Below are 27,899 nucleotides of genomic sequence, written 5' to 3'. Positions count from 1 at the left end.
TTTTATTCTCATTGTACTGTCATTATAAAAAGTATCAACACAAACCTAAGCTCATCACGTGTCTCACTTTCTCTAGGTCGACTATGAACATGATACAGCAAGAACAATATTACCTGAGTATACATTAAGCTGTACTTTATTAACAATAATAAATAAATGCATTTTCGAAATATATTAACATTCTATACATTTCTCTTAAATCCGGTTACATTCATGTTCTCGATCACCATCTTTGCCACTGACAACGCAGAACTTGCTGACGATGTTTTCATCTACAATATTACTCAGAAATACATATATAGATGACTGTACATTAATATCCAGGAAATATATTTCCTACAGTCTTCGCTTGGGACTACAGTTTTTGGGAGGGTTCTCTCTCCTTTTTGATCTTCTCAGACCATTTAGGAGAGGCCCTCCTGCCCTGCATCTTATGGGTTGCTATTTTTGTATGTTTTGCTATTGTGTTATTGATTTATGATTTTTTTTTTTTTTTTTTTTTTTAAGGATTTTATGTATTCATATTATTTAATGTATTCAACTTTGCTAAACCAGGTTTCAATTTCCATTCTGTTTTCCTCCTCCTCTTGTTTTGTCTTCTTTGTTCTTTTCTTTTGTTTTTCGTCATTTTTTTAAGCGCTTTTCGTACTTCCAGGCTTGTTGTTCGTTGCTCTTCTTCAGTAGTTTTTGTTTTCCTTTCTTCTTCCAAATTTCTTTGTTTTGTAATTGCATTTTCTATTTGAAGCGATTTTATCTTTTCTTGCTGCTTAATTGTATTTTCTATCTGTAGTGCTTCTATCTTGTTCCTTTCTTCCTATCTTGATCTCCTAGTTAATGGATGTTCCTGTGTATCTTGCTGCCTATGTTTCTTAATTGTATTTTCTATCTGTAGTGCGTCTATCTTGTTCCTTTCTTCTTCCTCTCTTATTCTCCTAGTTAATGGATGTTCCTGTGCATTTTGTTGCCTAAGTTTCTTAATTGTATTTTCTATCTGTAGTGCATCTATCTTGTTCTTTTCTTCTTCCTCTCTTAATCTCCTCCAATATGGATGTTCATGTGGATCTAAGTTTCCTTGCTGCGGTGACTTGGTGCTCTTTGTTATTTCTGATATTTGAGGTACTTGGGTTTTCTGGATTTCTTGTAAATGGAAGGCTGTGATTTCTTCTTGTAGTGATTCTTCTCTTAAACTCTTTATATAAGAGTGTTCATCTTGCAGTTGTTTTGCAGTTTCTATACATTGCTGTACAGACATGGTTTGTTGTTGCTGTTGTGATCCTATTGGTCTATTATCTTTTCCTTTTAGGCTTTGCAAGGTTTGTTGTTGTTGTTGTTGGTTCTTAATTTCTAATTGCTTTTGTGTCCTTTGTTGTTGATGTTGTTCTCTGGTTTCAATAACTTGTTGGCTTGGTGTGTCTTTTTGTTGTTGACTTATTTCTTCTAGTTGTTTCTGTTGTTGTTGCTTCTTTGGATCTGTTGTCGTCTGTGCGTCGTTATTTCCTTGTTGCTGTATTTGTTGTTGTTGTTGCTTTTGTTTGTATTCTTGTCTATTTTCTACTTGAATCTGGGCTCGGGTCTGTTGGTGTTGTTGTTGTTGTTGTTGTTGAATTTTCTGCCCTTGTTTTGCGTTTGTAGTTTCTTTCTGTAGTGACTTTTTTCTTTCCTGTTGCTCAATATTTCGTTGCTGCTGTTGAGGATGTATTTGATCTATCCTTTGTTTTTTAGCTGCTTGTATAGGTTCTATCTGTTCTTGTTGGTTGTTTTCTACCTGTACTTGTAGCTGTTGTTGCTGTAACTTCTTATAATGTTCTTGTCCGTTCCCATCTTGTGATATTTGTTGTTGTTGGGGCTGCATCTTTTCTGTTGCTATTTGTCTGCTGGATGTGTTTGTTATTGTTGTTGTTGTTGTTGTTGATGTTGGTACTCTTTCTTCTTGGTTTTGAGGACATTTAAATGGTGTGTGTCCTATTTTTCCACATCTATTGCATGTACGGTCATATATGCATCCTTTGTACCAGGACTTGGCTAGGAACCCGAACATGTAGAAAGCTCTCTTGATCTTCTTCATATCGCTTTTTTCGATTTCTAGTATTCGTGTTCCGTCTAGTATTGTTGTTGTCTCTATAGTTCTGTTCAGTGCTGAGATTACTGAAATATGAAATTTTTCCTCAAACCTTTTTACTATTTCGTCTAGTGGAATTTCAAGTGGGATATCGGTCACATGTAGTTCTCCTGTTTGTTTTTTTTTGTTTTTTTTTTTCTCCCTTAGTACGGGTGCTGTTTCTTTTACTGTCACTTTTTCTTTCCCAATAATCATCTCTCCATATGGCAAAATTGGTGTTTTCCCTTTCGGTCTTACGATGTAACCTTTGTATCCGTTAGGGTTATGGAGTACACTCTGTTTATACATTCTGGATGTGCCATCTTCATTGCTATCATTGCTGAAGTAATACTAGGTATTTTGTCCCTTTGTATGTGCCTCATATCTATCTCTTGTGGACCTTCTCTATATGTGCATTGCAGGTAGCTTCTTTCATGCGTATCTATCCTTTTCAGCTTAAAGAATTTCTCTAGTTGTTTCACTTCTCTTCTGGTCGCCATATTGCCTCGTGTGTCACGTGCTCTGGTTTCGCTTGCTTGACTTTGACTTTCCATGGTATTTTTCCTTTATATTTGTATCCTTGGCATTGGATATATGTTGAATCTTACCCTTTCTGAGATTTGGAGTCCGTAGTGGACAGTATAGATAGTCCTGTTAGGGGTCCAGTACTTCTAAACTGTTTGCTTTGTCCTTGCCATTTTCAGACGATAACTTAAGTACTCGCCAGAATTTTGACCAACGCAGAGGTCTAGTAAGTTAGGGTGTGAATTCTAATAGGCGTACATCAAATGCTCGTCATTCGTAAGAGCGCGAATTCAGACTTGAAAAACTTCTTAAAGAGAAGCTTTCGGTGCTGTGTTAGAGTTGTTCGGGTTGGACAGAGTGCCACCCAAAGGTGACGAAGTAGGGAGAAGTTGTTATAGCGGCCACTGAACCAGAGAGAATAAGGGAGGCAGAAGTTTAAAGGCAGACCGGAGAACGGAAGTGGAGGAAGTAGAAGGGTGAAAGACTTAGTCGAGGGACGGAAGGGTGTCACTGGAGTACCAGTCAAGGAAAATAAAAAAATACAAATGAGTAAAGTAGCAGGGACATGTGGAAACACTCTCACGTTGCACATCAGATGATGAAATTGGCAGAATAAATAGGGTGAATGAGTGGAGAAACTGAAGAAATTTATTTTTGTTGTTTGAATATTTAGATCTGCTATTAAATTGATATTCCTCACTTTCGTTTTTTCTTTTTTTGTGTGTAGATTTTCCACCTAGACCGTCGTCATTGCTGACCGGAGACTCCAAGCTATATATCTTTCTCTTTAAAAAATTTCAATTGTACGTCCTGCTACGATATTAGCAAAAGTACTATAGAAGACAATGTTACACTTTTCATCAAGACTTACAACAGAAAGTGGCTGCTCAAAGATGACAATGCATTCGTGATGATTAATTTAGATAAGTTCTAAGTTGAAATGGTTAATAACTCTTGAAGATGTAAACAATGAAAATAAACAGCTTAGGTAGAGTAACGTTTTGTGTCTTCAGTAGCAAACATCCTGAAATATCAGAATGGATGCTTGCTCAAAGTGCAACTTTATAACGAAGAAGGCAATGCCAGATTTGATCTTGTTTTCTACAGGAAGGACCAACCAAACAATTTCATTGCAACTATTTAAAGACACCAAGCTATTTCTGATATTTCTGCTATTACTGAGATCGAAAATTGTAATACTTTGAAACAGAATTAAATAATTAAATTAAAGGAATTAAATTTAATGAGCTTAGGTTTTTATCCTTTAATATAGAGTGCTCCCGTGTTAGTAAGGTTATATTTTACTTATATGGCAAAACAAGTACGCATGCCGCCATTTGAAAAAACTGTATTGATATTAATGCTACACATGGCATGATCGCATATTCGGAATGGATTATCTTTCTTGCAGTATTTCAAAGGATCCAATAAACAATCTGTACGTATCTCGAGTTATTAAATTTTTTTTGTATTACACGGTTAGTGTTGTTATTGTTTTCATTTTTTTGTTGTTGTTATTTTAATCGTTTCATTATTGGCTGTGTGAACGAATAAAGTTTTGATTTTAACCTGCAAAATTCATTATATCGATCACCATTTAATTCGTCCTAAAACCTCCATCAACAATCTTATTTTCTTGTGGGATACAGAATATGTTGTCGTCTCTGAAGCCACGTTAGTCGTGTTTTATGTTGTCCTTCAGACCATTGTACACATTATTATGTTTCAGTATCGATACACAATGAATCTGTAACGAGTGGTCTCGTTTTATCGCCGTATTTAGCTTAACTTTGATAAACTTAGCACATTATCCTTTCATTTGCCTCAGACACTGTAAGTTCTTTTCTCTAAAATGAATTTCTTTGTTTCTCATACTAAACAGTAAAAAGTCATCGGCAACGATTGTCTCTTTGAAAATTGTAGATCTTTTTGATTTTCAGAAAAAGTAATCGCCAACAATTGTCTCGCCAACTTTAATAGATCTCTTTGATATTAAGAAAAGGTTATCTACACATATTATAACTTATTTACCGAATGCAACGTCGTTCGTCAGATACATACAACGTTTCGCATGAATTACTGATTATATAAAGCGTTGTTCATCAATTACTGAATGCAGCATTGTTTGTCAGTCACCAAATACATCGATTAACTGATTATATAAAGCGTTGTTCAGGTACCGAATGCATCGTTGTTATTCAATTACTGACTACAACATTGTTTGTCAGTCACCGAATACATCGATTAACTGATTATATAAAGCGTTGTTCATCAGGTACTGAATGTATTGTTGTTATTCAATTACTGAATACAGCATTGTTTGTCAATCGCCGAATACAGCGTTGTGCATCAATTTTGAAAGGGCTTTTAGGCATCTTTGTTATCTCTTTGTCTCAAAGTTTTGTATTCAGTTCTGTGCATGATTTTAAGTATGGTTGTTGTTCAAAGAGGCCCACTTATGTGTGTATTTTTCAAGTTTAAACCCAATTGTAAGTTTTAAGTTTGCAGTAAATCACGCACTTCTATTATTATAAGTAGAATCACATCCCGTTTGACTGAACGAAGTCCTCAAGTTCAAAATGGTTTACAATGATGCAGTCCTAGTTACATGACTGGCTTTGTTTACGTATTGCTCTCTTTCAGATATATGGTTTTAAATCCTTGACATCGTCCCACAATTTTGCAATCGTTTAGGAATATTTCTATTAGTATAACTAATGATATGCCACGATATAACAATTAAATTGTAATAGTAATTCATACTAAGTATGGTACTACAAAATAGCGGTAACGAATAAATAACTGGCAATCAAATCTTGTACGTAACAAAGTGGGAACTGATTGATCGATAGAGCAATATTTCCAGAAGAGGTGGTCATCAATGCAAAGAATAGAAAATATGATGTCTAACCTCACTGGGTTTTATGTTGTTCAGACATTTGGGTCTTGAGAAGAACGGGTGTTATTAGGTGCCCGGTTCACCTCTTGAGAGACTTAATGGATACAAAATTGTACAGATTTAAACGCTTGTAAATATATAAATACTTCTTAAACTTGTAATTCTAAGCATTCTGCTACGCTAAACGATTCAGCTTGTTATTAGTGACACTCTGTTCACTCAGTAACCAGTTTGACCCCAGTGCAGTGATAGTGGCATTTACCGCGATGATATATAGAATCTATGTTTCGGTTTGGACCGAGACAATGTAATCCCTGTCGCGGGTTACACTATGTGTCACCCCACTCGGCAAGCCTAGTGTGGAGACATATAATGTAACCCGGTGACTGGGATTTCCTTGTCTCGGTCCAAATCCCAATGTAGACTATTTTTCGTACCCAATATTTTCCTTTAAAGTAAAAGAACTCATTAGTGTAATATATTTCACGTGCAAATGTTTACACACGGCTCATTAGTACAAATTTGTTACTGAGGGTTGTGGTGTGACCGTTGAATCCGAAGTACACAGTATTTACGCGTGAGCAAAGAAACAAACAACATAAAACGTGGCATAATAATGAGGTATTATCATATTTAATATATGGATGTTATATAAAAATTTACAATAAATAATTAATATTAATTACAAGAAACTGTTTCATTTTCATCAGTTCCAATTTTGAAAAGTTATATTGTAAATAATGAAATGATATCGGGTATTGAGCTTTACTGAAGTTATACATAGTACAAGATGTAACGAAGAGTAACATGTTGCATTAGATTATTCATGGACAATTAGTGATCTGTGTCGCTATCGTATATATCTCTCCTTTTTCTTGGAGGAGGTGAAACTCTTTGTGACATACTTTTGTTGCCCTTAATATTGACTGTAAAGATACCCCCGTGCATAAAAGACCCTCCAAATACGGACCCTGGCGGATAACCATGTGCTACACTTTCAAGTTCACGGATTCTTTGAAAGTTTATTTTTCTGTCTTGGAATATGGTTAGTACTACAGTAAAATTTGCTTATGGATTAATGTGTTGATGGATAAATGATTCCTTCTGGCTGGTAAGTTCATTTTTTGTCATTAAATATTGTATGTATATTTTTGGTTCAACTGGGTCACAATGGAGATGCTCAACAAAATTAGATCAAAGCATTATTTGACATACCACATTTCTGGCTGTCACAAACTTTTCCGTAGCTGCTTAGAGAGCTGAGAGGCTATGAAGTGTATATGTCTATAGTTTATGTGCATGAATCAGTGTTTTCTGTCATGGTTCATTTCACACAATATTGAAAATTTTATCCTATCTGTAGCACAGCACATTTTCAGGTCAGCGTCATTAAATGTAGCTAACAGTATATAATTTGTTTCATACGAAGTATTTAAAACTAGTTAGGTATCTTCAGCTACATTTAATGACCCTTACCTGAAATTGTACCGAGCTAGGGCTGCATGTAGGATAAAACTGACCATGCTGCGTGGAACGAACTAGCATAAATACCAAAAAACTCGACATCGTATGCGTTTGTCTTTTTCTCTCTCGAAATGATTTTGTGTGGTGTGTTCTCAAAGATGGATTGACCTTAAGTTCCTATGTTTATATATATATATATATATACACACACACACATACACGTCATGCACAAAACTAATTCTGAGCGCGTGGACACCTTAACTGAGACGACTGGTCTGAGATGACTAGACAAAGGTAAGAAAAATAAGTTTAGCAAAACTGCTAGATTTCTCTGTCGCATGAGTGGGAAAGAATGATCTTATTTTTTATATGGCAGTAGATTATGTTCCGCTGAAAGTTGTTTATTGCAGAACTGGCATTATTTACATTATTTCCTGATTGAAAAGTCATGATAGCTATACAAGTATTACAGCTTTCATTGACATATGCATTATTTGTATTTATTTATGACTTGTTTCTTCTCATTACAGCTTGAATACAATATCCGAAATAAATTTATAAAATTTCCCTTCATATTCCACGTGTTTTATTCAGTCTGCATTCCGTACTTTTAGTACGCTATGATAGGAGTATTAGTTTTATTTGATCTAACTCGTCCAGACGAAAACCAAAATAACAACACAGTTTTGGAAAGCTTTTCAAGGATTAAGGTCAAGTCCACGTCAAACATGGATTCGGGCAATTTGGTTTGTAGCTATTAAGTTAACGTGCCTTTCATTGTACACTAAAAATGACTTTTATGTTTGAATGAATGTTTATATGTTGTATCTTAGTATTAAAGTGCAAGCGATTCCTCTGTTCGCCCCTACTCTGCAGCTCATTGGTTTGCACGCGTCTTACAAGTTTCAAACACCGTTATTCACAGGGGCTCGTTACAAAGAAAAATTTTGAGTATCCGTCCTTGAATCAAGGGATGGGGGTTCTAACCTGTAACAGTATTGTTACAGGTTAGAACCCCCATCCCTTTATTCAAGGACGGATACTCAAAATTTATTGTTGCAGGTTAGAACCCCCATCCCTTGATTCAAGGACGGATAATCAAAACTGATCTTAAATATTAATTGTTGTTCTATAATTTAAAGCTAATATTGTTTCACTAAAGTCTGTTAATTCCTGATTATTGATTACACTGCACCTTAACTATCACCAAAAAAACTTCAAAATTTTGTTTTGTATCACTATGGACTATTACTATTGTAGCCAGGTAATGCATTAGTTTAAGAAAAGAGCAAGTGGGGTCTTGTCGTCACAATATAGGATAGTACCAGTTTTGTTTTTTCAATGTACGTAGCTTTTGTTGGGACATCACAGCAGTCAACATTCCAGTTTGGATCACATGTTTAGGTTTAGTCCAGCATGTATGACCTGACGCTAATATTTATGTTTTGGGTGTCAGGGTCTTACAGCCTAACTAACAGTGCTGTGTAGTGTGTTTTGATGTCGACTAACATCATAGCGAAAGTCAAATTTCAGGAATATTTCACACAACTGGCAACTAAAATAACGGCGCTTTTCTACAAAGTAAGGTAATAATGTTTTAGTCAGACTTTACTTACTATGATGTCTTTTCTCTAATAAATTCAAATTCTCACAAAAGAAATGGACCTGTTTTCAAGTTTCATTGCCCTACATTTCAGTTGACTGGAAAGTGATGAAAGCCAGGAATGCCGAAATCGGGTTAAGTGGAAATATTATTCTTTAACAAAACAAATAAAAATATAATATGCCTATTGGAACTGTAAAGCAATGTTTCGTTTCGTTCCATTCAAGAAACATATCCGCCAGATGAACATACTTCGGCATACCTTGACTACCATCGCATTGCAACAAATTCAAATGTATGTCAACGGAACATGAAAAGGCATTCATTTGCCTGTGTCATATTTCATGCCTCCAGGATGAAGACAGCATAGTAAATATATTAATTACACATAAATTAGTGGAAGAATTTCGATATATGCTTCCAGATGTGTGAGATATTCCTGAAACTTTGACTACTCATTCCATTGTCAACGACATCGGAACACACTATACAAGGCCGGTATTTGGATAATAAGACATAGCACCTAAACAAAATAAACATGTACTATGTCTTACATGTAGGACTAGTGTAGGTTGACCACGTTTAAGAAACACTGCACCTACTTATCAGATTAAAAAAAGATGCTCATTAGAGTTACTGAAATGATTAGTACTATAGTTTTTGTATAAATCTCTGTTTGACCACTCCGTTGGCCTAGTGGTAGTGTCCGGCTCGGATGTGGGAGGTCGTGGGTTCGCACCCCGGCAGAGTCATACCAAAGACTTTTAAAAATGGTGCTCAGCCTTAAGAAGTTAGTGTTTGGACTAGTCTGCCTGGTGTCAGGATAATGTGACTGGGTGGGATATTGTGATACATGTCTGCGGCATGATGCCCCAGTGCTAAACATAACTATAAATTATCATCCTGCAGACATTGTAGCGATATGACTGAAAAATTGTTAATGCTACGTTAAAAATCTAAATCACACACACACATAAATCCCCGTTTCTACCCTCTACCAATTTTAGTAACTAAAATCATCAATGTGATATAAAAAAAAACATTCAGAATGTAGTCTGATTTATTATTTCTAACCTGATGTGACAAGGGAGGCTACAACACTGTCATTGTGCATTTCATACTTAAGGGAATTTCCATACTAACATGGTGGCATATTATGTACACTATGGGTGAGTCTGTTTTCCTCAGACAATAGAGTGTTATAGTTCATCTTATACAGTAACTGCTGGATAATTACGTGAAATACCATAAGGTTGAGACTTGAGAATTTGATCCCCATGCACACATGTACACAAAAATTACACTGCTTGTTAAATCCATGTCAAATGCAAAATTGTTGTTATTATTTTTTATTTGCTTGATTTGACATTGTTAATGTTGGAAACAGGTTTATTTAGCATGTACCTTCTATATACATACATGTGTAGTCATGCATCCATCCCTTCACTGAAAATGGACTTGTCCATGAACTGGAAATGACTGGCAAGCAGGGTCCTATTTTACACTGAAAATTTCTGTTTGGTATGAAACGCGCAGATGATAATGGTGTTAGGGACCCCCTGGTCACAAACAGGTTTGAAATTATAAATCACTGAATGAACTAAGTTCTGCGAATCTTTTATCTCATCTATGCTTTTCATTTGTTAAATCAGCAGAGGGTTACAAACATTTAGGTATATTAAGACTATAAATGCATGCATAATCTGTATGACGTTTTCTATTGCTGATGTAAGCTTAATGTTGAGAAGCCATAACTTGAAGGAAAAAAACATAATGAGTAACATAATTACATCAGATTACTCTATGACCTTTTCTCACTAAGGACCCTATCTATCAAGACAAGGTAAGTAATTGCCAAGACTCCTTTCCACATCAGACCCTTAATCTCAGGATTCCATTCCCATCCAAGAAGGCACTTCACCATAATATGTGGCTTGTTTTACTCCTGATCAATTTTCCATTCAAGTCATCATGCCATTGTTTACTTTTTTACATTGCACCAGACTGAAGTTAATGACCCCAAAACATAAGAATGGTGCAAATTTTGGCAAGATAAAGTTGCGCTTACCTACAACTTGCAGTATTTAGAGAGATACAGTGTCTTTCAACTCTATGAAACATTCCTTCATTAACTTGAGAACATAGTGGATGAAAAAGTTAGTTTTTATTTACAATCACTTGAATCAACTGTTGGAATCATGTTCCATGAAAGAATTGCATAAACATTTGCAAACATTTACTCCATTTTAATCCAATACTGCAAAATTCATTACTGGTACCATCTGATTCAAGAGCTCATTTTTGGCACACTTACTGTAAAGTTGCTATATAATTGAAAATGATTGCAGTACTTACCATTTTGACTTAGAAAAATAAAGTTGTTGTTGTTGTTGTGGGGTTTAACGCCATTTTTCAGCACACGATAGGCTATACATGGCGGCCAGTATTAATGGTGGAGGAAGAACCCTGGAAAACCCCGGGAAGAACCACCGACTTATGAGAAGCTACTGGCAAGCTTTCTCACATACCCACATTGGCTGAATCCTAGACTTGAACCCATGCAGACAGAGGTGAGATGGCAGTGATCCGTAACAGAGAGTGCTTTCGGCCACTCAGGGCCCCAAAAAATAAAGTAAATAATGAGTCAGCTAAACTAACAAATATAAGTAAAAACTTTTGAGCCCAAAAATTGATCAGGAGCAAGCTGAACCATAGATTATGACCAGGTACTTTCATGAATCAAGGGTAAGAAGTGGAAGGAATTGTTTGGAACTTGCTTACTCGCGTATAAGCCAAATAATTTAGGAAAGAATAAAGGCCTGGAAGAAGGGGGGGGGGGGGTTGGCTTATCCGTGGGCTAATGTATAAACTTAACAGTTTTTATGTCTTTTTGTTGAATACTGTAATGGCTGTAAATCTTGGGACATGAAACAATAATTTGTTCTGTGTCCTAAGACATATGCATGTAAAAACATGTAACTTTCAGTGATCTGACAGTTATTAAACTGTTATTAAGTACTATGATTGATTTTGTTATTATTTTGCATGTGCATATTTTCTGATTTCTCCAACACAAAGTTAAATAAAGGTAAATACAGACTTCATAATTCGCAGGCCGGTTGAGTTTACCAGGGAGACCATGCTGAACTATAATGTACAGTACTTAACACTGTGCATAGAATCACTTAAATCCTTACTTATTCCCACACATAGATGCATATTTTGCTTTATTCATTATTTCGACCAAATTGCATTCTTCCAGATAACATTTCAGCTGTTTCATTTACGTTGAATCACGCTCTCACTAGTTACTCATTTTTAGTGATATAATCGATCCTACAAATTGAGGTAATATTATTAAAAAGGTATGCACGCTTATTTGTACAAGGCACATAACCGTCATAATTTACATGTTCACGAAGAGTGATAATAATAAAGGCTAAAATTCTCATAGAGATCAACTGGGTGGTCGAGTGGTCTAAAGCGTTCTCCATTACGGATCAATGCCATCTCACCTCTGTCTGCGCCAGTTCGAGTCTTGGATTCAGCCAATGTGGGTATGTGAGAAAGCATGCCAGTAGCTTCTCGTGGGTCGGTGGTTCTTTCCGGGGTTTTCCACCATTAATACTGGCCGCCATATATAGCCTATCGTGTGCTGAAAAATGGTGTTAAACCCCACAGCAACAACAACAACAACAAAGAGATCAACTAAGATCAACATCAATCAATTTTTGTTTTGTGTTTTACCTGAACAAACATAACTTTCCACACAGTGGAAAGCTTGATGTCTCGGTGTCTCCTATTTGATAGTCGGCGAATTTGTCTTTCGTTTTGCGATAGCAGTACAGGCCAGTTAATCATTAAAACTCTGAAACTGGCTTGTGATACTAGGGAATTATGACCGGTTTAACATTGGTATATACAATATAAAAATGCCAGGTGTTCACTCGTGTGAGTTTCTTTCCTGGGAATTGAGCTATAGCATAAGGAGTTTCAGCATTCGTAGTGATCATTCTTGAAATGAAATTAATTGTGGACGATTTTATTGTTTTGGTTTATCTTTCTGTTCTGGTTTATTTTTATCTTTTTGTATTACTGTAGAGGTAAAAATAATAATTAATTTATGTGAATAATGTTTAAACTTAACATTCTATTTAGTGAAGAAGCGAATGCTTTATACTAAAATGATTAGTTCATCACAACAACAATTCACAGGTGATACAACAGAACATGTAGGACTTTTCTTGTTTAGAAGAAATGAAAATCGAAGACATAATGTAATAATCAGGAGTTCTCTACAAAAATCAGAATATATTATGAAATCAGGAGGTAGGCGTGGAGCAACCCCAAAAATCAGGATTTTTTTTTCTTTTTCCTCCCAGTGTGAAAGTTGACAGGTATGGTGTAAGGTCGCTTACATCAAAGCAAACTACAACTCAGCTTTTACGGTATTAGCATACTTTTCAAAGCATCATTTTAGAAACTTTATAAGAAAACAGGAAATTAAATAAATTACTTTTTTTAAATACAAGTTTGCCTAAATAATTGCATTTAGAACTTACAATGTGCATCTTGAGATTCCTCAGAGTTGTAAGTCGGTTTATACGTGGGTCATGCACTTTTTAGTGTTTATATCTTCAGTTTGGGGGTTGGCTTTTACGCAAATGGGCTTATATGTGAGTATATACGGTACATTGTCTCTTATATTGTATGATAGACAGGGCCCAGTGTCAGAATGGGTCATAGGAATAATCTAAGATAATTTTGTCAATATGTGTGATTTATTTCCTTCAGGTTATTGAGTTTCTCTAAGTATTAAGCTTGTGTCAGCCAATTGTGGTTTGAAAGTTGACTATTTTCATGAATAATTGAAACAAATTTGTAGACCTGTTCTGTTGTTGAAATATTCTAGATTCTAGTAAGGACATTGTGGTGTTGGGTAAATTTGGCTTTTGATTTATAGGCATATTGTTGTAAAAAATTTATGTAAGAGTACTTTGTACTATTGCAGGGATCTCCTTTGAATGGGCTGGAATCAGTTTGCAAGTGTAATTGGTCTTATATGCAACAGATTGTAAGATTGCATTTTGTTTTGCACCAAATACAATAGTAAGATGTTATCAGCCCATCCGAATTCTTTGTGGCCCCATAAAATGTGAAGTGGTCCATTCTTTTTGTTTATTTTGAATAGCTTTACATAGGAAAGTGGTGCAGTGGCATGTCACAAGGACTTTTTTTCTTTCTTAGCTTGGGAGATCTAAGGTACTGTATTTACAAATCCAGAAAAGTCACTGAACTTGAAATTAATGCCTCTGTCCACATAATTATTTGGTAGAAAAAATATTTTAAAAAATTCAGTGAAGCTGTTGAAACATTTTGTTTCCTGCAGTTTTAAGGGCAACCACATTAATTTATTATGCAAACAGTATGTCAAAGCTGGTTGTCCAGGGACAACCATGGATTTTCAAATATTTTTTGCCCCTGGTTAAGATTTTTTAAAAAGCACATTTTAAAGGTGGAAATCAATAAAATGAGTTTCCTGAATTCTATGATATTTCGAAGCTTAGCCTTCACTTTAACATAATTATCAAGAAATCTAATGCTAAATTTTGAAAAATTATCTGATTTGGTATTTTAATTGGAATTACCTTATACATGGTATATATTTATACTTTGATAGATGTTATTACTGGGCAACCATGCTTTTATAAGACTTTTTTCCCACCCCAATTTTAAGTATAAAAAGTCAGTTGTAGCACTGATAGCATAGTTTTGTTAATGTTTCTATTCACTCAATTTTTATATGCTTTATATCAGGTAGAGCATACTATATTTCCGTGTTTGACCAAAAATACTCAAGTTGTCAACAATTTGCAGTTGCTAAATTTTGTGGCTGTCTAGCACATGTTTGAGGGGAGAAAAACCTTTGAGTTTTGTGATAAGGCCTTGAAAGTATTCATAAGAATTTTATTTACACAATATTGAAAATATGCAAAGTGGCTAGTGATAAAGCAACATCTGTCAGAGTGACTTGCTAGCCAAAAGAACTATTTCCCTTCAGTTTCATTGATCACATGTTATGCAAACAAGCCATGAACTGTATACAGTCTTGGATTCATAGAACTAGAACTGGTATACTAGAAATAACCATATGAAAAAATGGTTTGAATTGATACAGCTTGAATGATAAGAACCATCACAAGCCTTTTGAAGGTGAATGCTTTAACGGTATTTAAAAAATAGGTAATTCTGTGGGTGTTAGTCTTTGTATAGGATTCTGATATTTAGTTGTGTGGAAGTTAACTTTGTTGTGATGTTTATTTTAATCAGTTAACTATAATAGGATCTACACACTTCATGTCTTTAATTCATTTTAACTACACACTACTTCATATCTGTCTAGTGTCTATTATTTCTTTCAGGAGCCGTCTTTATACACTATAAAGGCCATTGCAATCCTGGATAATGATGGCAACAGGTTGTTGGCTAAAGTAAGTATGATAACCAATGCTTCTGTTGATATTTAGTGTACTGTAACTTGGACTAATAAGCAAATGACATTTTGTGTTTATTTTTTAAACTAGCAAGGGTGGTATGTCCTTACTTTTTATAGACACTTATCAAGATTGATATTTATGAAGATAACAGTAGTTTTATATTTCTGCCAAAATATATGTGATTTAAGTGTTTCCAATACATCTGCTTATTAAGAATATGTCAGATGGCATAGTGACTACATCTAATTAAGAATATGTCAGATGGCATAGTGACTACATCTGATTAAGAATGTGTCAGATGGCATAGTGACATCTAATTAAGAATATGTCAAATGGCATAGTGACTGCATCTAATTAAGAATGTGTCAGATGGCATAGTGACTACATCTAATTAAGAATGTGTCAGATGGCATAGTGACTACATCTAATTAAGAATATGTCAGATGGCATAGTGACTACATCTAATTAAGAATGTGTCAGATGGCATAGTGACTACATCTGATTAAGAATATGTCAAATGGCATAGTGACTACATCTAATTAAGAATGTCAGATGGCATAGTGACTAAATCTAATTAAGAATATGTCAGATGGCATAGTGATTACATCTAATTAAGAATGTCAGATGGCATAGTGACTACATCTAATTAAGAATATGTTTGCTTATATGGCTTTATTTGAGCGTCAAGATTGACATAGCCATATAACTATTTGGTAAGTGTTGATTTAATTGTGTGCAAAACATTTGGATTTGTCTTGTATATAGCGATCAAATATGCCATAATAAAACACGGACTGTGCTTTTGGGAGGAGAAGTATGCATTTTTCATCCATTCATTAACCACTCGGATGCAGATGATCGTGGGTTTGATTCCTGGTCTAGCCATACCAAAGACTTACAAAAATGGTACTAACAGCTGCCTCTCTTGGCGCTCAGCATTAAGAGGTTAGTGTTAGGACTGGTCGGCCTGGTGTCAGGATAATGTGACTAGGTGGGACATCATGCTACATATCTGCTGCATGATGCCCCAGTGCTAGACATCACCATAAAACCGCCACACTGTAGACATCATAGCAATATGACTGAAAAATTGTTAATTTAAGCTACGTTAAAAATCCAAACACACACTCATCCATTCAATAAGTGTTCAAATCGCCTTGAAAAAATCCAGATTCACCCCTGTTGTCAATAAAAAGAATAAAAAAACAATACAATTTTTTTTCAGTGAATATTTTGATTTTATATAGTTGTGATGCATTTCACCTGTGTTTCATTAAAGCATATGATGATAGTCCTTTTTTTATTACACTTTACACAAGATATGATCATTTTCAACAGTCCATAAAAATAATGATATAGAATACAGGGGCCCCGAGTGGTCTAAAGCGTTCTCCATTACAGATCACTGCCATCTCACCTCTGTCTGAGTGGGTTTGAGTCTCGGATTCGGCTAATGTGGGTATGTGAGAAAGCTTGCCAGTAGCTTCTCGTGGGTCAGTGGTTCTTTCCAGGGTTTTCCCGGGTTCTTCCTCCACCATTAATACTGGCCGCCATGCATAGCCTATCATGTGCTGAAAAATGGCGTTAAACCCTACAACAACAACAATATAGAATACACGATGTGCAGTAGAAGTTTTATCATTTTCTACATAGTCAGTTGAGTTTTACCTTAATAAAAAGGTTGATATTGGGTCCAGTACTGCATTTCTGTATATTTCTTGGGTAACGAATGTTATTCCCTGCAACATTTCCACAACGTTGAAAATATAGTTTACTAGTAGACTGTCAGTGTTTCCCTTTACCCACATTTGCGCTTCAGAGACCCCCAGATGTTGTATTTGACCCCCCAGTTTTGATACCAAAGTTTGTTTTTTACTCAGTCTGTCCCCTAGTTCTCGCACCAAGGGGATTTTTGACTCTCAGTCTTGAACCCCTAGAGGATACACTGTAGACTCTTTGGCAAAATTCCACAAAAAACAGCATATGTCCTTTTATTATTAAGAGCCAATTGTGTTTTTGTTGAAATGAATCACCATGTGATTAGTTCAGTCACCACTGGAGATTTTGTTGATTGTGAATACCAAAATAGATTTTCCTTTCATCATTTTGATTTTCTTCGTATTTATGTGAGGCTGTCAGGATCAAATTTAACATTGCAACATTAGTAATATTTTATTCTCAGATGTGTAGTTTTGCAGAGGATTTTAGAATTTAATCTTGAACAATAGAAACATGACAAATTTTAAAACTTTTCTTAGATAAATTGCATCCAATAGATAAATTGCATCTAATAGATAAATTACATCCAATAGATAAATTACATCCAATAGATAAATTGCATCCAGTAGATAAATTGCATCCAATAGATAAATTGCATCCAATAGATAAATTGCATCCAGTAGATAAATTGCATCCAATAGATAAATTGCATCCAGTAGATAAATTGCATCCAATAGATAAATTGCATCCAATAGATAAATTACATCCAGTAGATAAATTGCATCCAGTAGATAAATTGCATCCAATAGATAAATTGCATCCAATAGATAAATTACATCCAGTAGATAAATTGCATCCAGTAGATAAATTGCATCCAATAGATAAATTGCATCCAATAGATAAATTGCATCCAATAGATAAATTGCATCCAATAGATAAATTGCATCCAATAGATAAATTGCATCCAGTAGATAAATTGCATCCAATAGATAAATTGTGTCCAATAGATAAATTACATCCAGTAGATAAATTGCATCCAGTAGATAAATTGCATCCAATAGATAAATTGCATCCAATAGATAAATTACATCCAGTAGATAAATTACATCTGATAGATAAATTGCATCCAATAGATACATTGCATCCAGTAGATAAATTGCATCCAATAGATAAATTACATCCAGTAGATAAATTGCATCCAATAGATAAATTACATCCAGTAGATAAATTGCATCCAATAGATAAATTGCATCCACTAGATAAATTGCATCCAATAGATAAATTACATCCAATAGATAAATTGCATCCAAGAATATAACTTTCAAATTATGAAACTTCTTGCTTTCAGAACCTCTTTCTTCTGAACATGGATTTTCAGTTTTTGTGAGAAGGTCTCTTTATGCTTGACTTGTTGATTTTGGAGAAATAACTACATGGACTTCATTCTTGGAATCCTTAATATATGGAATGCATATGTAGAGATAAAGTAAGATGTGAACTTATCCAGTATCCAATGTCTCTCAAAATCAAGGATGCTGAAACCCATTATTGAGTATCTGAGCAGTTTAGAATGTGTTTAAAGTTTTTGAGTGTTATTCAAGAATAATGTTATTTAAAAAAAATTGTATATTCCTTGTCAATTGTTAAATTTTCTTATTGTTTCATTTCATTGATTTCTTTCAGTATTATGATGATACATTCCCTACAGCAAAGGAGCAAAAACAGTTTGAGAAAAATTTGTTTAGCAAGACGCAGAGAGCCAATGGTAATTTCAGCATGTTAATAATGGTTTCATTAGACCTTCTATAAAACTTGCAAAAGGATTGAAATGATTTTGAGTATATCTCCCTATCTGCTACCACTAGCATTCGAAAGGTTCACTGTAAGCATTTTGCTATTACGCATGTGCTTACTGTACCTCATAACTCAAAGTGGCAGCATAGATAACACTGTAAGCATTTTCCTATTAAGTGTGTGTTTACTGTACCTCATAACTCAAAGTGGCAGCATAGATAACACTGTAAGCATTTTCCTATTAAGTGTGTGTTTACTGTACCTCATAACTCAAAGTGGCAGCATAGATAACACTGTAAGCATTTTCCTATTAAGTGTGTGTTTACTGTACCTCATAACTCAAAGTGGCAGCATAGATAACACTGTAAGCATTTTCCTATTAAGTGTGTTTACTGTACCTCAAAACTCAAATTGGTAGCGTAGAAAACATGGAGTACCGGTGCTGATCAAGTCTCATAGCCCAACATCCATGACTATTCATTTTCAAAGCTGGACTTTGAATTTTCCAAGGTCCTTTTCAAGGAAAAGAGCTTATTTCCATTTTTTTGATAAGTTGGGCAAGCACTAATTTTCATGTTTTATTTACTTTATCTATCTTGATCTCTTCATAAACGCTTTCCAGGAATACTGAATGCTTGAATCTACCATTCTCCATGTATTAATCTACATTCAGTGATATGTCACACCTGTAGTAAGTGGTCATCGATAACCTTCACATGTGCATAGATAATCTGAACACTTCAGGCAAAATAAAAATAGCATGATTGGTGGTGTTTTAAATAGTCTTGCTGTATTGAGTTCACTAAACCTAGACACTCAAGAGTTGATCACCCTTTGAGTGAGCGAATGCAATTAATGAAAGATAAATTGTTTGTTTTCTGTATGCTTATCCAGTGACAGTAAAAAATTATGTAATTTTCAATTAATTAAACAGCTTCAGCTTTCATACACAATATTCCATGTCAAAAAAGTAATTACATTTTTAATATTAAAGAGCTGGGTAAGCTATCTGTTTTAAATTTTAAAGTTATTTTCTTTTTTGTTTATGTTGGTGACATTTCTTTCATTTGAATATCTATATCCTGTAATAACATTTATTGTGATCATGCCAAAATGTCACTGATTGGCACACTTTCATATTTTTCCATCAAATATGTAGTCCCTGATGTCATTAATGTTAAAAATATGTTTTGCTACTTCTTGAATCCAGCAATCCCAGATAATTGAAACTTAAGCTCTCCCATATATATATATATATATATATATATATATATATATATATATATATATATATATATATATAGATAGATAGATAAAGGGAAGAAACTCTTACCATACTACTGCAGGGTGGCTACTCATCACATTATGTTTTTACTGCTGTGTCATTAACATTGGCCTGCACTGCCTAAATGAATCCCTCAGGGTCATTATTTCAGTCCATATCAATAACTGTTGTGTCACTAACATTGGTCTGCATTGCCTAAACAGTTCCTTCAGGGTCATTATTTCAGTCCATATCAATAAATGTTGTGTCATTAACATTGGCTTGCATTGCCTAAATGAATGCCTCAGGGTCATTATTTCAGTCCATTTCAATAAGTGTTGTGTCATTAACATTGGCCTGCATGGCCTAAATGAATGCCTCAGGGTCATTATTTCAGTCCACATCAATAAGTGTTGTGTCATTAACATTGGCCTGCACGGCCTAAATGAATACCTCAGAGTCATTATTTCAGTCAATATCAGTAAATGTTGTGTCATTAACATTGGCCTGCACTGCCTAAATGAATGCCTCAGAATCATTATTTCAGTCAATATCAATAAATGTTGTATCATTAACTTTGGCCTGCATTGGCTAAATGAATCCCTCAGAGTCATTATTTCAGTTCATATCTGTCTGTCAATAAGTGTTGTGTCATTAACATTGGCCTGCACTGCCTAAATGAATGCCTCGGGGTCATTATTTCAGTCCACATCAATAAGTGTTGTGTCATTAACATTGGTCTGCACTGCCAAAATGAATACCTCAGAGTCATTATTTCAGTCAATATCAATAAATGTTGTGTCATTAACATTGGCCTGCATTGGCTAAATGAATCCCTCAGAGTCATTGTTTCAGTCCATATCTGTCTGTCAATAAGTGTAGTGTCATTAACATTGGCCTGCACTGCCTAAATGAATCCTTCAAGTAATTCAGGTACAAAGGCATATGTTTTTAAAAGTGCCTTACCTAGCTACCATGTATGTTTAGATAGAACAGCTCTTATTGTGATTTTCAGTGGATAGTTTTTTTTCTTCAATTTTGTTTTAAGTTTGTTAAGTCACAATTGGCTGTGTAGTGCAAACAACAGTTGAATATTTTTGTTTGTATTATTATGAGTGTTGTTGTTTATTTGTTAAAATTTGCAGGTTTTTATTACCCATTTTTGTTCTTTTATTGACTTTCAGAATACAGTGGCAATAAAGTGCTCAAAATACACAAAATTAAAGGTCAACAAAGATGATCACATCACTTTCCATGCTTGTAATAAGTATAAATCAACAGCACTTTGCAGTATTTGTAGCTCTTGATTAGAGTGCTCAAGAGAAGATAAGATGCAAATGAAATTATTAGAGCCTCCACCTAATATTGTCTTCTCTTGTTAGTGTATGGTGAATCATTCCAGTGGAATTCCCACCCCTACCCGAAAAGGTTCCATGGAGGAGAGCTATCATGGACCATCACATCCATGCAGCTAGAGACAGACAACTTATTGACATGGATGTGTCCTTGATACACCACTCTTACATATTCCTGGAGTTGTACTTGAGGAGGTTGATTCATGAGACTTATTAGTTAGTTTTGTCAGGGGAGAATTTTGTCCCTTTTGCTCCTCAAGTCCTTCTTATACAGCTTTGGTTTGTCAAAAGACTGCCCTGTGGGTGCAAATCTTCAAGCATGCCCATGCATGGTGATAAATCATTGGGTATGAAACAGATCTTGCCAATTTTTGTTACCAGCCATTCTTAACTAGTTGTCAGCTTTCCAATCCAGCCTTCCTAAGGGGCTATGCATACTAGGTAGTGATCAGTCCTTTTGTCGGCCATGCCATATACTGGCCATCTACCCAGTTGTATATGGAACTATTACAAGCGGACTGGTATAACCAATCTGTCCACTTTAACAGTCAGTTGATGTTACAATGAAAATTGTTGACATTCATGGTCATCTGTTGGACATAATACAGGACCTGGTAATACTGAGTCTTTTTGTCATAAATTTCCTGCATACTTGTACATTTCACTTAGACATACTGGTACATTTCACTTGGACATACATTTTCAACATTCATTGCATCAATAAGAACATAATACAGGACCTGGTAATACTGAGTCTTTTTGTCATAAATCCTGTTACCTGCATACTGGTACATTTCACTTGGACGTACATTTTCAACATTCATTGCATCAATAAGAATAATTTTCATTTTACTTTGTAAAACAGCAGGCTCGACATGTGTAAGGCAAAGTGTTTCATGCAACTTGAAAATTTGTGTACAATATGTTGTTGATGGACAATGTTGGACTATGGGTCAACATCAGTTTTCACCTAGCTGAAAATGATGTACCACAAAACTGAACTGATTATTAGGGTAGTGCATAGTTCCATGGCCATTGCCAGACCTGCCAACCCTATCAAGACTTTTTCAGTAAGGCAGTACATTTTTTCTGTAAGTTGGACCATATTTCAGTTACGTATAACAAAATATCTTGTACTGCTATCATCGTGCTTGAAAATATGCATTTAACAGTTTAAAAGTGTGATAGCAGTGGTAAGTAATGTGTTCAACTCAAATGGTTGTACAGTTTACTTGAACCTTAATTACCTCCAGTACAGTTTCACAAATACAATTCCAAACTCCACAGAGCTTAATGGTTTCTTGACTTTTCTCTACTTGACATAATCCTTATAAAAACAAATTCAATTGCAATGTGACTTATTCAAATCAGCATATGATGTCTACTAAGTGTAATGGTTGTCCTTCCTGACTTTTTTTCCCAATAATGTGAATATTCTCTTTTATTCTTCTTTACTATGAACGTTTAAAGAGGTTTATTACCCCGTTCATCCTGACATTAAAAATCAGTAAGCTGAATAAGCTACAGCTTGATCATGCAAACATTTTGCATCACAAAATATACGCAGTATCTGGATATTACTGCAAACAATATTATTTACATAAATTTTAATTTTTTGGGTAAGTCCATATTTTAAGGGTTATTTCCATAAGATGGGAGGGGGGCGAAGGCTAGTGGTCTAAAGTGCTCACCATTCTGGATCACTGCCATCTCACCTCTGTCTGCATGTGTTCAAGTCTCAGGCTTAGCTAGCATGGGTACGTGAGAAAGCTTGCCAGTAGCATCTTGTGTGTTTGTGGTTCTTCCCAGGGTTTTCCAGGGTTACTTCCTCCGCCAGTTATACTGACTGCCACGTATAGCCTATCTTGTGCTGAAAAATGATGTTAAACCCTACAACAACAACAACATAAGATGTATGGCAAAATCATAAGGGTTGGCAGGTCTGCAGTATCCTTAGTGCTTCTTCTAATCTCCGTCTAATTGTTGACATACACTTGAATGCATTGCCTCTTCTCTGAAGCATCATTACTCACTGGCTTTATGCTCTTTGCCATCTGGTTCACTTTGGTTGTTCAGGGACCATAGCAAGGATATACCCTGCCAGTTCTCCTTATCCCCTTTTCTGCCAATTTGATGTCAGCTTTCTCTACCACAGGATGTGCTCGATCAAAACCTGGTTTCAGGCAGCAGTATAGTTTTCAGTCTTGAAGGTAATTTAATAAAGAGGAAGGGAAAAATGTTTCTCTTTTATCAGGCCTACCATCAACTACCAGTGACATACAAACCCAAAGATATTCTTCTGGTTATTGTAAGATTTTTCTGTTTTCATCAAGCTGTGCTGGACGAGGATGCCATATCAGCTAGGCTTACATATGAATTGGAAATATAATTGAAACCATTCACTAGCTCACTAGTATGCAGTAAAAATTTCCCAAATTTGTTTCTCTAGCATCACAGAAATGCGAAATCTGGTAGATCCTGTGCTACAGCCCAGATAACCACCAGATTCATTTCAAGTTGGTATAGCCTCATGGGCATAGATTTAGCTCCTCACTGGATTCACCCAAAGAGTGTTTTCTTGGGAGTCAGTAAGGAAAAGTCAATAATTTATCTGTATTTGAGTGTTATCCTGTGGTATATGAACATAGGTCCATATTAGGAAGTGATTTATCCTTCTTCATATTGGGAGAGCAGTTTTTTCCTTATAAGGAATTCTACTTTTCTGCCATGAAAGGACATCAATGATAGTGTTGTATGCACATGAATTTCTTCCTCCTTTTACAAATTCTCATAATGTTGTTATGATTGGGTAATAAAGTAAATATCTGTAAATTATTTCTCTGACAATACTTCCCCAATCACCTTACTTTAAACCATATCACGACCTCTCTGAAAATGCCAGCTTCCTTACTGATGTGCTACTCACCTTAAACTGGTCGATTATTGTTTGATGTCACCAAAGTGTGGTAAAGGGAGGTAATGGTTAAGAGTTTCCTCCCTTGGTATGGTATTGTAGATTGAGATACAAAATTGGCTTAACAGGACTGTTGGGTTAGAGAGTTAGTATTAATTATTTCCTAACATTATTGTATTCAGGTTTTGTATTCTCAGAGATACATAATTTCCAAGAAGATTTATTTTCTATGATTACCCTCATTTGGTGAATAACAGTTTCTTACAACTTGACTGGATCAAACACGGGATCCAATTTTACATGGATTGATTTAGATGTTTTAATTAAGTCAATACCAACTAGGCTGACATTGAAATTGATGAACTGCAAGATCAAAAATTTTAAACATAAATATGTAAAGTTTTGTAAATTCATTGCATTATTTTATGTTTATATTTTTGTCTTGTTGGTATCTGTTTTGTAATTCACTATGACAAAGACTCAGTGAGAGTTGAAAGCATTTTGTCTAGATTAAAACCAGGTTCACCTTGTTCATTCCAGGGACCAGTGAGAGGACAGTGCTAAAGTACTCTCAAAGACATTTGATTTGACAACAGTGATGATATATCTTGGTGATCACTTACGTCCTACCGTTACTTTTGAAATCCATTGTTCCCCTTGAATCACTGCAGCAGGGTCCCTGGGGCAAATGCTGAACAATTTGTTGCATATATGATATATCTTTAGTAAAAACAGTAGTATTAGGTCTTCTGTTCTCTTGTGCATCCTTCCATTGGTTTGTTTTTTATTACTACTTGTCAAACTGCTTCGAGGATTGCAATGAAAATTGATGCACATTCATCCCTCGGTCTAGTTCAGTGGTTCATAACTCATGAGTCATGACCCAAAATTGATTCACCATACTGTTTTGAGTGGGTCACTGAGATTAACCTTTATAGTTTGAAATTTTCCACCCAAGTGTTTTTATATAGCATTTGTTGGGTGCCATGGCTAACACGACAAACATAATCTGGGTCACCACCCAAAAAGGGTAAGAACCACTGGTCTCATTGGTCATAAATGAAAATGGTGCTGCTCTGACATCCAATATGACCACCAAAGTCTTGACAATCATGTTATTGATACTCCTCCAGAATGCATGGTAGTTTTTCCCCGAAAGACTCCTAAAGTAGTCTAGTTAGTCTTAAGTGAAAATTGTTCGCATAGTATTTCCAAAGAGGTTACCACAGTGGCTAATTTGTAAAAAATGTATCTCTCAAGAATACAAGTGATGGTTTTAACATTCAGCAGTTAAAGAGAAGAAACAGTCTTTGTATTCCTGGAAATTCTTTTTGGCTGGTAGAGCATCAGTCACTTCAAGGGACTCTTGTCACATATAAACATATTGTTACAATTAAAATTGTCTTAAATTGTCTATGACTGAAGTTTATTATAGTCCTAAAAGTGGATGCAATACACATATTGCAGCTGCCAGAAAAGTGCCGCAAGCATGATGTATATCCTTTAGTTCTGTTTACATGCTTTGACAGTGAACCTTAATCTTATCAGCCTACATGCCTGCTTTGACAGGGACCTTTATTTTATCATGCTACCATGTTTGCTTTGACTGGATGGTCTTTAAATATGTTGACCTTTTGTGAGTTGATGTGTACTACTTGTGATATTTTGATGTCAGGCTATGTGGTCATTGATATAGTGGTGAAATTATATATGTACATACACAACCTACAATATGAGTTTATATATATATATATATATATATATATATATATATATATATATATATATATATATATATATATATATATATAGAGGCAACCAATTAAGCACTAACATTCATATGATAAATATCATTTTAAATGGATTGTTTGCCTTTAGCTTCTGTGTGTGTATTAAAAAAGCAAACGTATCAATACATCAGAGACTTCTACTGTGATCAGCAGGTGACCTCATTTGAGATGGATCTCTGTAGATAGGTGACCACTTTAATTATCATAACCATGCAGAATCACAATTTCTGATTTAATGACAGAAATATTTGTTTTTGTTGTGTGACACTAATTTAGATAACCCAGGTTCTACTCGTTTTAATGCTTTAAGTTTTCTTTTGATGGGGATAATGAGGAACACTGATTCATTCAAACAGCATTAGAATTAAATCCATACAAGGTCAAGGTCAGAATGATATGAGGAATACCATTTTATGTGAATGTTTAGCCTAAATGCAGGTATGTACTCCTTTTCATGTACAAACATGCAGATGTGATTTGTATGGTTTATAGATGTGAGCAACAGTGTTAGAATAAAATCCATGCAAGGTCAAGGTCAGAATAGTATTGCAAGGGAACATCAGTAAATCAGGGAAGCGATTGGACATGTTTTAGATTTGCACAACTATTTGCTTATGTCCGGGGGGTGGGGGCAAGAGGTGTCATGGGCTAGTTGATATAAGTAACATTTGTTGCATGGAATGTGTTAGACATAAAAAAAAAGACATATATTTTAAGGGCTAACAATCAGTTCCCTTTTTCTTTTCAGCGGAAATTATTATGTTTGAGGGATTGACCTGTGTCTACAAGAGCAATGTGGATCTGTTTTTCTATGTTGTGGGCAGTTCACTAGAAAATGAGGTAATATATTTCTATGTTGTGGGCAGTTCACTAGAAAATGAGGTAATATATGTTATCATGGAAACTTCTGCAACCAAACTGTGTCTTTGTCCCTTTAACAAATAATATATTATGATATATGAAAGATGCAGGGACTTAAGTTACTTTTGGTTAGACATATATCTCATAATTCTTAACAGGAAACAACACTCTACCGTAGACTTTGTTTTAGCATAGGTGCAGTAGTTTTCCTTCTATAGTAGTCACACCATCTCCTATTTGTTTGTATCCCCCTACTGATTTAAAAAAAAAAAAACCATCAGAGATATAAAATGGGTACAAAGGATATCATTCATCAGTTTATAGTTTCTAACCTGATTGTTGCCAGGAGGTCCTTAACACTGTCAACTTATTTGCATTTCAAACTAAACAGAAGCAGTCAGTGTAATCAAGCAGACAGACTGCTCACTGTCCTTTTCTGGTTTCTAGAATAGTCTGTTTCACTAAAAACTATCTTCTGCATCTTATATATGCAATGTCTAGTTTTATTATTTCTAAAACAAATTGAACAAATGAAAAGGAGAAATCTTGTATATATGTGTACAAAGAAATGTAACTCCAAATATTTTTAGAATTATTTAGATTATCAAAAATGGTGAACTAATTCTTATCTGTTGCTTGAAAACATAGTACTGCCCATGTAAATATGGTGACTGTATTAATAAAGAAACTCTCGATTCAAAACATGAATTAGTTGACAGTGTTTTTGACCCCGTGGCAACAATCAGGTTAATAATAATAATAATGAGGACTTTGTATCGTGCCTAATCTTTAGAAGCTCTAAGCACTTTACAACATCAGACAACACCTATAAGATAAAAAACATATAATGATATGATTACAAAAACAAACACCATGAAATTAGAAAACATAAAAAACATGCTGAGAATATTTAAGGTAGGAAACATTATTAGGTCTTTAAGTTTGTTCTTGCAGTCAAAATAAGTGAGTTTTGAGAGCACTCTTGAATGGGATCACTGTGTCTTTGTGTCTAAGTTCAGTGGGCAATTCATTCCAGGTTACCGGGCCCTGGTATGCAAAAGAACGCTGTCCATATGACACATGAAGTGGCACATAATATGAACCAAGCTAGTGCAT

General features: G+C 35.0%; 1 protein-coding gene across 2 annotated transcripts in view; it reads left to right on the top strand.

Annotated features, from left to right (window-relative positions):
* The first annotated feature begins 7,653 nt into the window (after window positions 1–7,653).
* LOC149792348 (coatomer subunit zeta-1-like) overlaps window positions 7,654–27,899 on the top strand; it is a 57,967-nt gene continuing 37,721 nt past the window's right edge. For both annotated transcript variants that reach the window (XM_089970924.1, XM_089970923.1), the window contains exons 1-4: window positions 7,654–7,732; window positions 15,012–15,080; window positions 18,489–18,570; window positions 26,671–26,762. In XM_089970924.1, the coding sequence (XP_089827050.1) occupies window positions 7,715–7,732; window positions 15,012–15,080; window positions 18,489–18,570; window positions 26,671–26,762 (261 nt within the window). In that variant the 5' untranslated portion in view covers window positions 7,654–7,714. The remainder of the gene's footprint in view (window positions 7,733–15,011; window positions 15,081–18,488; window positions 18,571–26,670; window positions 26,763–27,899) is intronic.

Source organism: Sinohyriopsis cumingii, chromosome 9, assembly GCF_028554795.1.
Source record: "Sinohyriopsis cumingii isolate HCF-2022 chromosome 9, ASM2855479v2, whole genome shotgun sequence".
Classification (NCBI taxonomy): domain Eukaryota; kingdom Metazoa; phylum Mollusca; class Bivalvia; order Unionida; family Unionidae; genus Sinohyriopsis; species Sinohyriopsis cumingii.
This window is presented reverse-complemented; position numbering and strand designations above follow the sequence as displayed.